Genomic DNA, 13,645 nt, shown 5'->3' with positions numbered 1-13,645 from the left:
ACAGAGAGGCATCCCTTAGTGAGCTGTACTAAGTACTAACTATATCCCAGATATAAATCAGAAGTGGAACATTCATCCTTATGTTTTGAAACTGTATTTATGTATTGGAAAGGAAAGGTTTATAAAAAAAATGTTTTATCTCAGTAAATTGGCAAGCCATGACAATGATGATATGGTAACCAGAATTTTAAACACTAATTTCCTTAAAGCTTGGAATACCAAATTCATTCATATTGAGGCATTATCATTCTTCAAGATCAATGTTTTTTCCACTGTGGAGAAAGACAGACTATACAGTATACGACAATTCTTGACCACTCGTAAGTGTAAATGTAAATGTACCTATGAGAAAACTTGAAATACTAGAAAATCTGTGAATGCCACAAATTCTCTTGTATGTGGCAATGTACAACAAACATGTAGTGATTGTTGCATGAGGCCACAAGGTCTTGTTTCCTGTTTCTACACATGATAAATACACACATATATAATGTAAATAAGAAAACTTTGGAGTTGTAAGAAGCCAGACACCTTCGATGGAGCCTGCCTCCAGTGTTTGTTCTAAGTTGAGTTAAACCTGTCTCTCTATGCTACTGACCTCAATCTCCTCATGTTACTCCTGATAAGAACGAAAACAAGCCTGTCTCTCTGGATGTAAGTGTATTCCTGTTCAAAGCTTCATTAATAGCTTTTTATCTTTACGGGAGATCGATTTTTTTTGGTTTTTAAAGGTACTGTATGTAACAATGTAAGTGCTTTAATCGCTTTATATTGCCAATGTGTGTACGGATTGTAACGTAACTTAAAAACTGAGACATTCCCCGACTTTCTCGGTTGCCTATAACAGCCTGTGGATTGATTTCTATGAAAAGGACTTGGGACTGTTTTACCAGGAAAATCCAAAGAATATGATGTTAATCCCGAGTGCCTTGCCTCTCTTCAACTCCCCCTAAAGCGCCAACAGTGTGCAGCCAAAATAGCAAAATACTCTCCGTAAGTGCTTAAGCTATGGTTGGCCAGCTTGCTGTATCTTACAGTAGCTATGTAGCATGGATCTGCCATTGGTCGCTTCATAGCATTTGCTGATAAAGTAATTTTCTATCTGCAAGCTATAGTTAGTATCATGGAGCCAATGGTCCAAATAAAATACAGGAACATTACAGAACATTATGTAAGGGATAATGCCCGAAGAGCTGTCCATTATCAGGAATTAAGAGATGTCAGGGCTGCAGTTCACTTAACGGCCACAAGTGTCATTGATAACAAGGATCTTCTGAAAGTTACATACAGTACCTTTAAGCTGGAATTCTAAGAAAATATTATTGCTCTAAGAACTGTCTCAACATTTTACTACCTGCACTCTCTTTGAAATTGTAGGTTTTGTAAATACGGCCTCTGGTTCTGTTCGCCGGTTATGAACACGTACAGTGAGAAATGGTAGTAGCATGTAACACAGTAAGTACAGTTAAATCTTCATTTGTGGTGGTCACATTGTGCAGTAACCTGGTGTGCATTTATCAGACATGCTATCAAAGCAAATACCATCTGATCCCGGAAGAAATGCAAAGATGAAAGTTATCGGTGCCTGCGTAAATGATCAATTCAGGATAGCTGATAACTGTTGATCTGTAATCTTATAATAATTTCATCTGGACTGGAAACCACCTCTGAAAATGCATTACTGGTCACAGGATGATCAGCTGACTGGATTTTATGACATTTTTCAAAAGGCCTCACTGTTTATGACTTCATTTATTTTTAAAGGCTGATGCTGACTGTCTAGTTATGTAACAAAGTAATCACTTTAATCCCTCCCTTCGAGGGCCTATCCGAGATGCCGGGCAAAGTCTAAGCTCAAACACCTTATTGTTGCATGGTGTGGCTCTATGAACAGGGTGCATTCCTATAGAGAACAATGACTAACGTACAGGATAAAAAAAAAAACGCCAAAACAAGAATCCAGTTTCTGTGATTGTGCCTCTTACAGACATGTTGGCAAAGAAAACTCCCACCAGAGCAAGTTTTCAAATCATTTCAGACTCTAATATCAACAGGATTTCAGGTATAGTTGGTTGTTTCATTTCAACATACAAACTTCAAGTTGTTTCTTGCTTGAATTAACAAGGTCAGACACGACCTTTGGAAAGTGCAGGTGTTACTCAGACTGTTTGTGCTGCTCAAACAAAACTAGTTTCTCAGGTTGTATTCATGCCGATTTCTACAGAGGGACAAAAGTGCCAAGCCTTTGTTCCACTTTCAATTACAGCTGCATCAACTGCCAATGGGGCAACAAAGTAGAGCAACATTATACAATACAGTATACAAAGACCTTACCAAAGCAGAGACACAAGTGAATTCCTAACCATGCTGCTGCAGTGTGATGCTCTCCAATGAAGCCTGTCAATGTTGACTATGCAATCAGTTGAATAAGTGCAAATGGGTTTGAAAACGTGTTGCTTTAGGACCAGGAAAGTAAACTTGAATGTTAATTGACTCATGAGACAAGAGCCCATGTTCCCCAAATTGCAGGGTACAGTACAAATACAATGTTAAAAGCTAGCAAGCTCAGCAGCAGCCTCTTACTTTCAGACTGGTCAGAGGCGGCCATCCTCTTCTTCCTCATTGACCGATAAAAGCGTGAGTTCCTGCGGATGGTCTCTCTAGTGAAACCGACTTTGGTGTCATCGTCATCATCGTCGTCTTCATGGCCGGGGGGAACCACAGCTGCTGGATGCTTCTCTGGGGTGTCCTGTGACTTGTGCCCCCACTTGCCCCTGAACAGGGCAGTCACAGACATGATAAATGATTCCCCTTCCGTTTTGAAAAAAAGTTGAGTTAGGAAGATTCTGTGGAGGAAACTGGGAGATAGAAATCTGTCATAATTAGCCAGAATCCAGGAGCAAATCCATGACTAGAAATGAAAAGTTCTGGTGAAAAAATAAATCCTCAGAGAACAGAGAAGTGGTTCCTGGGCCGTCTCTTCCCTCCTGTCAGTGTGGACAGCCGTGTTGTTAGCTACACAGGCAGCCTTTGGAAACAGGAGAGTGCGTCACTTATTTCTGCCTGAGCTGTAATTATATTGCATTTATGACTCCTTCTCTTTCCTGCTCTTTGTCCCTCCTCTGATATAGGCTCCCTCCCTCCGTCCCTCTCTCTCTCTACACCACCCTGTTATGTGCTGACATTCCTGAACTCAACCTGGCCTTACCAGCCTGCCTGTCTCATGGCACTAAAACTCTCCCTGTTGTGGAACCTGAAAAGCCACCCACTGAAAAATATACAGAACGTTCCCTTCTCTCTGCTTTTCAGACTTTCTCAGAGCCCTCCACAACACCTGTCTTAAGTCCTCACTCTTGGGGCTTTCTATTCAGGTAAACATTTAATTATTCAGGTAAAAGTAGAGAACAAATTACAAAAAATACAGCATGCATTTTGCAGGTGGTCTTTGATATTTCCTTGTGTGGAACTGTGTATTATGGTGATGTGTGTAATGTTTCAGGTCCTGCTGAGCCAGGGCCCCATACAGCAGTTTTATCTGTCAGCTGACAAGGAAAGTTTAAAGTTCACTTTCGCTTTTTTTCCCCTCACAGCATACTAAGCCTGCCTGCGCTGCCTTTCAGTGAAGGGTTCTGAAATCAAAGTAACAAATAAAATAATGTTTTTAGAGACTGAGAGCTTTTTCTGTATTGTTGCCCTCCTGGACATGTTATAGTAGGGTAAGGGTGACACAAATAATGCCTTTATTTTGCGGTAGTTGCAGTGGCAGCAGGCTAAACAAGGTATTTCTAGACGTCCCTCTCCCCAGCAAAGACTCCCAGCTCCTCCTGGGGGGGATCCTAATGTGTTTTCAAGCTATGCGATATATGATATCTCCAGCGTGTTCTGGGTCTACACAAGGATCTCCTTCCAGTTGGTCACGCCTGGAAAAGGCGCCCAGGAGGCATCCTGACCAGATGCCCAAATCAGATCCCCAAACCACCTCTTCCAGCGGCAGATTAATCCACATTTGGTGCTCTAGTGAGAATTGGTGGCAGCAGGACGGTGTGTGTGGGACTGAGTCCAAATAAACTACAGTGTGTTTGTTCATGGTAATGAAGGAGCATGTCACCCAGAGCAACAGTGTGGCTCATTGGTGTGTTTTTAATAGTTTCTGGACAACAATGGATCTCTATGGCACAGAGGAAGAAGATTAATCAGGCTTTGATGCACACACAATACGGGATACAGTATATATTGTGTAGCATATTGTTCAAGCTCTTCACTGAAGCTATGTTTATACTCAAAGACCGCAGGTTTTCAGGGCTGTACTGTTCCATCATTTGTAAATATTTTACAATATTCAATGTCATTGTGAATCAGTTTAGGCACCTTTCCACAAAATCCGGCCTGAAATACAGTATGTGGAAATTTTGGGATAAAAAATGTGGTAAATTTGAAGGTTAAACATAATGGTTTTCTGTGTGCATTCAGCTCAGTTAAAAGTTTAGATGACTGAAAAAAATATAGCATATTACTATGAATAGTAAATAAAATAAAGGTCCTATTGAAATAGGACATACTGGTGATGGAGGTCTTAGGAATGAGAACGGCTTGGAGCGTGGGGCTGCATTCTTTACATTCCCACTCGCATTTATGCAGAACTTACACCTGTTTTTAGACTTGTTTTTTAAGCCTGTGTGGCGGCTTTTGTAAATCCAGTGTTTTCTTATTTTGTTGGAATTTTGTTCATTTATTTGTCGTTTTACAAGACAGGATTTCACAATGAAATGCAAGTTGTAGCCCCTGTACGCTATACACACAGTGAAATACAGAAAACGAAGGCCACCCTTTCCATACTCACTCATTGTAGGTCAAGACAATGAGTGCAGCTTTTCTTTACAAACTGAAATGTTGTAGAGCTTTGTTGTTATTATTGTCACATGAAGATCAACAACTAGAGACAGTGCAGTATATAAATTCCCTCCGGATTTGAAAGTAAAACCCTGCCTCTTGGAGATCATTAGTACATATTTGGCGTTCATGTCAACCCGTTCAAACTCCCAACTCGTCAAATACCGCAGCTTGGTCAGTGGCCCTCGGCGTCTGATAGCGCCGCATGGAGCCACCCTTTAGCATCTGTATGAGACGCACCAGGTTTTCAATTAGCTCCAATGTAAACCAACTCGCCTCATTATTAGATGCTCAACTGATGTAGTATAAAGAGCATAATAATCCACTTAGGGTGGATGGGAGAGGTGATGTACGGGTCAAACAAACACAGGACTGTCACCCAGGCTTGTGTCCCGTGTGAAATTAAAAGTAAACGTTCAGTTATTTTGTCACATAAGTCGTTAGTCACGTGACTCCTTAGTCATTGGTTAGGGACGTGATCCATGTGAGTTGCTAGTCACATGACTCGTTAGGCACTCGGTAGTCACATGACTCGTTAGTCAAGTTAACGTCAACCACAATCTTTTCCTAACCTTAACTAAGTCAACACATTCTTACTCCCAACTCGTGAAATACCGCCACTTGGTCAGTGCCCCTCGACGTTGGAGTCCGACACACAGGGTACGGCGTGTCAATATTTGCTCATTACATGCATAGTGTCCTTTCAAAATAAACTTCCGTTTCCACAAGAAGTTAGGTTTAGGCAACACAACCACTTAGTTATGACCTAGGAAACGGTCATTTTCGTTAACTTCACTGACGTGACTGCAGAGTGACTAACGGCTCCTGTTATTAGCAACTGTCTAGTGACTCACATGACTCACGGGACTAACAATACTAACGTGCCGCATGACTAATGACTGACGTGACAAAATAAGTCAATTGTTATTTTTATTTTCACACAGGCCATGAACAGCGGTTTCCTGGTTGAAAGTTCATACGTCACTTGTTCTGACCGTCGAACAATGCCACAGTTGGGTTTACATTGGAGTTAGTTGAAAGCCTGGTACGTCACAAACTGTCGCTAAAGGGTGCCTCTGTGCGTCGGTGTCCGATGGAGATGCTCTGCCAATCACTTTGACTTATATTCACATAAAAGCGGGGCAGCGATGAGGAAGAGATGAGATGATACAAGGCGGCACCCTTCCTGAATAGCACGTTTCACATCAAATCTGGCTGATGACCCACATTTATGCATAATTGAACAATTAGCATTGCTGTACAGTGTTTTAATTGCTTTACAAAAGAAATCTCCAAAGAAAAGTATGCTCAACATCATTAAAAGCTTTGAAGAAGTCTAAAATGTGTTGAATAATCAAATAAGTATTGTTAGAGAGGTGTCTGTTGGGCATAAACCCTGATTGAGCTTCATCAAGTAAAGTTTCAAGTATGAATATGAGTATCAATTTGTGAAAAATCTAATTTTTATAATATACATTTTATAATCATTCCGCAGTAGGCAAATTGCCAATATAAAGAAAATCTTCATGATTTTTTAAGAATTATGGTAGTCAAGCCTTGAGTCATACAAGATAAGGTATTGACTAACATGCTCTCATTAAACATTTCTAATAGAAAGGGTGCCATCTACTGGCTAAATAATTTGGAGAACTCAGATGATAAAAAGTATTATTGCATGGCTTTGTTGAATACTCAATTCTGATTGATCAATTACAGCATTCTACGGTCTGTTATTTCTTTATCGCAGATGGCTCCTATGTATAACAGACCGTTGCTATGGACGCAGCTCTGATCTCGGACTCTGAAGGACCATTTTTGTTATTTCTTAAGATGACCAGGTATCTTAACTTACCTCTTCTATCGCTTCTTTAACATGCATCTTTAACTCACTGTTGACAACTTGTCCTCTTCCCGAGAGTTTGTGGCTAGAGCAAAATCTTTTCAGTTGTTCTGGATTATGGTTAAGTACCAAATCTACAGCAATGCCTATTGATCATGATAGTAGTATTTTTGTTGTTTTATTTGAAGACAAAAGATTTGGACCTAATGTTTTCGTAATTTTAGCTAAATTCTTTATTCATAAGGCTAAATTCTTAAAGACCCCAGTCATCTTCATGTGCTACTATAATGGAACTCAACTCTATATTAAATCCATGATATTAATGAAATCCAAATCTATCAAAAACCTTTATATGTTGCTATAAAGTTATCTGACCCTGTAACTAACAATCTTTTTTTCCTCAACTTTGTTTTATTTTTATGTCATGCATTTTTATGATTTATTCTGCTTACATTTTTTTTAGGCCTATTATTTCTTTATTTATGTGTAAATGTTTTATGTCTAATGTGATATCTGCTCAGTTTTGAGGATGATAGCTTTATAATTGTAATGATTGCCTTATTATTTGTAAATTCATCTTGTTAATAAAAAAAAGGGGAAAAATTAAATAAAAAGGAGTTCACTCCGTCATGGAGTGGGAGGGTGCGGTTTGAGAAAGGCTCACTCTGAGTTAAAGAGTTACATACATGTAAATTGTTCCTTCTGCGAATCACATCCTGAAACTTGCTCTCATTTATTCTGGTCCTGTAAATTTACATGTGAATTGTGGAAAGATCTCAATAATTTTATACTTGTTAACATTTTCTCAGATTCTGCACTGTACTATAGAAATATTATATTTGGTTGCTATGATTACAGTGACAAAGACAGTAATGCATTTTTTCTTGTTAATTTAATTTTAATTCTCGCGAAGATCCACATTCACAAGTGTAAATTTACCCAAAAAAAAGCCTAATTTCTTTGTATTTATGAAATAAATGGAATTATATCAACAATTTCTTCCTCACAAAACAAAAAAAGCAATGAAAACAATGAAAGTATGCAATATCTTTAAAGTTTTTAAGTGAAATTATTGTCATTCTCTCGCGTGGTCTTTTTTTTAATTTTGTGTTGGTTTTGTTTAATTTCTGTTGTCCTTTTATGTTTGTCACAGCTCTTTGTTTATGTTTTCGCTATGCTTCTTCTGTATGTAAATGATTTTAATGTTTTCTGCTGTATCTATGTATAATGTCATTTTGAAATAAAAAATGTAAATAAGAAAGGCCCACTCTGCAGTGCAGCCTCACTCCGACCTGTGAGAGGCAGCAACGAGCCGCAAAGCATCCAGTCTGCCGGAAATCCGGCCAAGAAGAAGCAGAAGAAGAAGAAGATGACGTCAGACCGGATGTGTTGTTCATGCTGCAGCTGTCAGTGAAAACACACAGATGGCCGGCAGCAGACTAGAGAGGTTTGGGACTGTATTCACCCGGTAAGAGAGCAGCACTTTACCATGTACTTATTACCGTGTGGTAGCTAAGCAGCTAACAGTGGAGACTATTTATGTTTTTACCCTTCCTTCATATCAATGTGGGCTGAATGAAACAGGCTCTCCTGCTGCAGCGGGGTTATCATCTACTGGCGGTCACCTGAGTTACGTCAGGACGTCATTACGTCAGGACGTTAGGTTAACGTCCTGACGCTTCTCTGGCGTCACTGACTCAAACAAACAAACTAAACTAAAATGAACAAATGGTGATGTTAACTGAATGTCAGTCTAGAGAACACGCGAGTTGGGGAAACTCTCGCGAGATGCTTAAAGGTCCCATATTATAAAAAAGTGAGATTTTCATGTTTTTGATTATAAAGCAGGCTTAAGTTCTATATAAATACTGTGAAAGTATCGAAACGCTCAATCCACAGAGAAATACACACAGCCCGTATTCAGAAACTCTGTATTTGAAACAAGCTGTCAGGATTTCTGTCCATTCGTGATGTCACAAATATACAATATTTAGACCCTTGACACCGATTTAGACGTAAACATTACTAAATGTGTCCCAGTTTATTCCTGGTTGTATGTGAATGCCATCAGCTGACAGGAAGTACACATGGACCCAAGCTGTTGCCTAGCAACGCAATTACGTTGTAATTCTGTCAAAATGCGCTAAAACGGAGCGTTTCAGAGGTAGGGTAAATACAGGCATATTCAGGCCGACAGTATGAGGAAAATAAAGTGTTTTTTGAACATTACAACATGTAAATATGTTCTAGTAGAAACACAAAACACAAGTATGAACCTGAAAATGAACACGATATGGGACCTTTAAGGTTAGGCATTGATCTCGAATAGTTGAGGCAAAGAACATATATTGCCAAGAAGTGAAAGTCAATTGGTCATGAGAGCCACGCCTCTGCCATTTTGGACTGAAAGCGACTACCAGACGCCAGTAAAACATCCGCTTACAAAGTGCCTTACAAAAGTCAAATTAAATTATTTCTATTCTATTACATATTTAATGTCTCTACTGAAATATCCTGTGTTGAGCAATACATTTTTTATAAATATTCATAAGTTACTATTATAACTATTTACTTGCTTACTTATTTATTTATTATTTGTTTGTCCGGCTGCTTCCCAGAGGAGCACAAAGTGAGCGATGAACATAAAAAGAAGTTAGAAAAATCCAGCACACAGATTTTGAGAGCAATCTCAAACTTTTTCATGTCAAGGATCCAAAATGGATGTCCAGTAGACCACAGACCATGGATGTAGAAGAGGTTGTGTCCTGTGCTTTTGCCCTGCGTGTTAGTAAATAGTTTACAACTACATTAAATTCTGTTTATATGTCATGCTACTAGTACTACTAGCTACTGGCCGATAGCCGGTTGTTTGGGAATAGAGATGTTAATACATCAACCACGGTACAGGTTTACAGCTTACAGCCCATGGGTGTATTATAAGATAATAAAAGTGATGAATTACAGCCAATATAGCCATTATTACAGCCGTATGTATAAGCGTGCAGGGTGGTGCAGTCCCGTGGGTCTGTAGCACGTTCATTATAATAAATAAAATAATTCTGGATTCAGCTATAAGTTCATTTTACAACTTTTAGGACGTAACAATTTTAATGAGGGCTGTGTTACCTCAGCGCCATCTAGAGGCTGTCAAAAAAATCACTGGATTTTTGCTTAAGGTTAGGCATTGATCTCGAATAGTTGATTTGATAGGTGATGGGTGACATTGATAGGTCGTCCGGCAGCGAGTCTCGCGAGAGTTTTTGCAGAACTCGGATCTGATTTCGCAATTTACAGGTTACCTTCTAGACACAACTGACTGAAGTCATGTTTGTGTGTATTAAACTTAATGACTACAAAGTTATCATCCTCAAAACTGAGCAGATATCACATTAGACATAAAACATTTACACAGACAATACAGAAGAAAAAAGAAACAAAAGATTAAGCGATTGTTAGTTATAGGCTCAGATAACTTTATAGCAATATATAGAGATCTTTGGCATATTTGTATTTCATTCATTTCAGGGACTTAATACAGAGTTGAGTTCCATTATCAGAAGGGGTCTTATGAATGGTCCCAAACTCTGACTAATGAGTGAAACAATTCTTAGGAAAAAGACAGTGATCAATGAGAGTATATGACACTTATTTTAAGTGGTAAGTTAAAGAGCAAATGATGTCATTCTTAGAATTTTAAGCACACAACACCAACATTTTACTTTTGAGCAGCTTTATACATACCGTCCCTGAGTTGTAGTCTGCAATGTCATTATCTATCTCTGTGTAAATTTCTGCTTTACATTAATGATATTGCTGTCTAATGCAACTTGTGTGATGTCATGATGGACAGGGTTCGAGATCTGATGCGCTCCAGGGTCATAAAGCCACAAGACAAACCCATCTGGTATGATGTTTATGAAGCTTTTCCACCCAAGAGGGACCCGCTCTACGTGAAGCCACATACAAGACGCTCTACCAAGAACCAAGAAACTGTGCCTGACATCTTTTACAGAGAGGATGAAGTTAGAGCGTAAGTCAAGTACTCATAGTCACAATAGTAGCTGTGCTCCTATACCACCTACCTGCCCTCTTTGTAAATATTGTGAAAATGTACCTGAATAGAACCTCCGTTTTCGCAGGCCCCACTCACCCATACCTGTCTGTCTTTCAGGAAATTCTATGAGCACTATGGGTTGGGTCCTCGGCCTTTGGATCTGTCCAAGTCCAACTTTGTTTCTACATGTCAGAGGTAAGTTTTTTCCCCTTCTGATTAAAGATACCATCATTTTGGTTTGGCAGTGATTAAAGAGAAGATATGATATACAAGCATGAAAGCGACTGTCAGACGGGAAGAGAGGATTCAAATGTAGTGTGATCTAAATGATTTAGTCGTGTTTGGGTTTTGTGTGTGCCAGAATCTGTAGTGAATGCACACCGAGTGTGATGTTGAAAAAAAGAAAAAGTTAAAGAGGACCTATTATACTTACATGTTTAGGACATGTTAACATGATTTAATGGTCAAATAAACGCTTTATTTTTCTCATACCGGATGCACTGCAGCACCTCTTTTCACCCTCTGTCTGAAACGCTCTGTTTGAGCTTGTGATTGGTCAGCTGAACCAAATGCTCCAGCGCCGCTCTAACTAGCTTTGTTTGAGCATGTGCCAAACTAGCTGCTAGGCAAAGTGTGTTACTTAGTGACGTCACCATGTAAGGCGTAAGCAAGGCGTTTCAGTTTTCAGGCAGTTCAGGAGCAGTGTTTCTGTGGAAAGGCTTTCGCGCGATGCGCTAAGGCTGCGCAAGTTGTCCCGGTGCTCTGTCGTGTACCTTTGAGTTTTTGGAACGAAAAGGCTTTTTGCTGCAGGCTGTGAAAGAATATGAGAGATCGTTTTCTAAAAGCTAAAAAAAAAAAAGGTCTAATGAAAAGAGTAGGGACCCGAGGGGAAATACAGAGAGACGGAAAGTAATTTTGACTTGGAGGTAAGCGACAGTAATAATTAGGGTACACAAATGCAGTGTTTGGCGGTACGTACGTCGGAGTTTAGTGTTTACTACCGTTGCCAGGCATCCTACTTTCCTTTCCCGTAACACTCATCGACTTCTTGCTTATCCACAGAATATTTTGTTTGTACACCTCCTGGCGTTTCCGAGCATATTGTAACAGACAACGGGCTGAGCACATTGCATGCTTGTAGTGCACAACATGCTAAAGGAAAGGGGAAAAAGCATAATAGGCCCCCTTTAAATATATGACATATTGTTTCCACGCCAGTGTGACTAAATGTTTGTTTTTCTCTCACTTTGCTCCCACAGGTTTGTAGACAAGTACACAGAGTTACAGAGCCTCGGTGAGCTGGATGACTCTGCTGTGTTTGAGGAGACTGGGAAGGCTTTACTCGCAGAGGGCATCGTGCTGAGAAGGAGAGGAGCTCCTCATGTAAGAGTCTTGCTAAAAGTATAAGTACTAACTAGCTAAGTACTAAGTACTAACTGCCTGTATCTTGCTACAGCGGCTCAGACTCACTTAAGGTGGGCTGTTAAGGTGGCTTTTTCCTTAAAGTGACAAGCCACTTCTCTGAGTTTTGCTCAGCTTTTTAGCTATTTTTTTTATATTTCTTTTAACCTTTTATCCGATAGCATTAATTGGTTAAAATTCTTAATGTCGGTTAACGGTTAATTATTAACATCCTTAATAAGAAATGTGTTCTTGGCTCACAGCGAGGTATGGCGCAGAGGCAAAGTGCAGTGCAGGTATGATATGCCATCAAAAACTGCGCAAGGAATGCCATTCACCGTTTCTAGACAACAACAGTTGCAGCTGTTATCTCATTTGTTGCAAAAGTCAGCAACAACTGAGGTCAAAGTTGAAATAATTTGAACTTTTAAGCGCATTTAACCCATCCTTAACATTAGGATGCAGTGAGCTGCTGTGAAGCTTGAGAAAAATGATATATAGTCCCAGGAAGTAATGCTTTTAAATCAGAAGTAAACCTTAAACCCTGTATAGTGTTGCAGCACATGACCACAGTTCTGCCTTTATCCTGCAGGTGTCAGCAGAGCACAGGGATCCAGTGCTGGAGCTGAAGCTAACAGATATGCTGGCAGAGCAGCAGACAGTTGACGCTGACGGCGGGGAGACAACAGACACCACAAACACACCCATAGACCTCAGCAGTTCAAAACCCATTTGATGAGCTGCAGATTCTCCACACCAGATGTGCTGTTTGACTTTAAGAAGCTGTAGTTCTGTTCTGCTGCTCCTCTGGAAGTGATGGTCATCCGTAGAAATGGCTTTATTTAAACCACCATTCATGACATGGTCCGTTGTCCGATCTCGCCCGACATCAGGAACTGCTCTGTGGATTGTTTGGATGCCAGCTTCATGTTCCCTAAACTGATGTCACTTAGATGACATTTCCACAGTGTCCTGCAGCACCAGCAGGATGTTGTCATTCAAGGATCAAGGATCAAAAGAGCTATAAAAACCTGAGTCTACATTTCAGTGGAAAAAGTCCATCACATATGTTATATATTTATTTGGAAGTATGTAACTGCATGTGGAATTGAAATGTGAAATTAAAGTTACTCTCAGCAGCGTAACATAATTGTGATTGGCCCCGGTGCACATTTTTTTCTTGGACCCTCGCCCCAAATAAGCGTACGCTTGTGCACACATGTACACACACAACCACTCCAGACAATTGCTATGCCAACATGGAGAAGCTCACCATGCAACTTCAGTCTGTCAATAAAGATGAACTGAACTTTCCTCATTATGTGGGTAAAAAACGTAAGGGTAGAACAGATTGGCTGTTGCAAATTAATAGTGTATGTAATGGCAACTTTCAGGAGACGGGCTTGATTCAGGACAAGCCCTGATGCATGGCAAAATTGTTTCAACAGATGTTTTAATGA

The 13,645-nt window shown here is 39.8% G+C and overlaps 2 protein-coding genes across 2 annotated transcripts in view; one reads left to right on the top strand and one right to left on the bottom strand.

The window, feature by feature from the left end:
- The window catches only part of ngef (neuronal guanine nucleotide exchange factor), a 33,004-nt gene extending 29,949 nt beyond the window's left edge, over positions 1-3,055 (bottom strand). The window contains exon 1 of the mRNA XM_037776082.1: positions 2,584-3,055. Coding sequence (XP_037632010.1) covers positions 2,584-2,797 — 214 coding nt within the window. The 5' untranslated portion in view covers positions 2,798-3,055. The remainder of the gene's footprint in view (positions 1-2,583) is intronic.
- Positions 3,056-8,020: 4,965 nt separating this feature from the next.
- Positions 8,021-13,341, top strand: mrps23 (mitochondrial ribosomal protein S23). Its single transcript, XM_037776457.1, has 5 exons — positions 8,021-8,198; positions 10,581-10,760; positions 10,902-10,979; positions 12,044-12,167; positions 12,778-13,341. The coding sequence occupies exons 1-5, from the start codon at positions 8,155-8,157 to the stop codon at positions 12,919-12,921; spliced, it is 570 nt and encodes a 189-aa protein (XP_037632385.1). The 5' UTR covers positions 8,021-8,154; the 3' UTR covers positions 12,922-13,341.
- The last annotated feature ends 304 nt before the right edge of the window (positions 13,342-13,645 follow it).

Source organism: Sebastes umbrosus, chromosome 7 (genome assembly GCF_015220745.1).
Source record: "Sebastes umbrosus isolate fSebUmb1 chromosome 7, fSebUmb1.pri, whole genome shotgun sequence".
Taxonomy (NCBI): Eukaryota; Metazoa; Chordata; class Actinopteri; order Perciformes; family Sebastidae; genus Sebastes; species Sebastes umbrosus.
The sequence above is the reverse complement of the archived record's forward strand: the minus strand, read 5'-3'. Positions and strand labels throughout refer to the sequence as shown.

Coding starts and splice junctions, on each gene's coding strand:
- mrps23 (XM_037776457.1), top strand. CDS start 8,155: ATGGCCGGCAGCAGACTAGAGAGGTTTGGGACTGTATTCACCCG. Junction 10,980..12,043: donor TTTGTTTCTACATGTCAGAG/GTAAGTTTTTTC, acceptor TTGCTCCCACAG/GTTTGTAGACAAGTACACAG. Junction 12,168..12,777: donor GAAGGAGAGGAGCTCCTCAT/GTAAGAGTCTTG, acceptor TTTATCCTGCAG/GTGTCAGCAGAGCACAGGGA.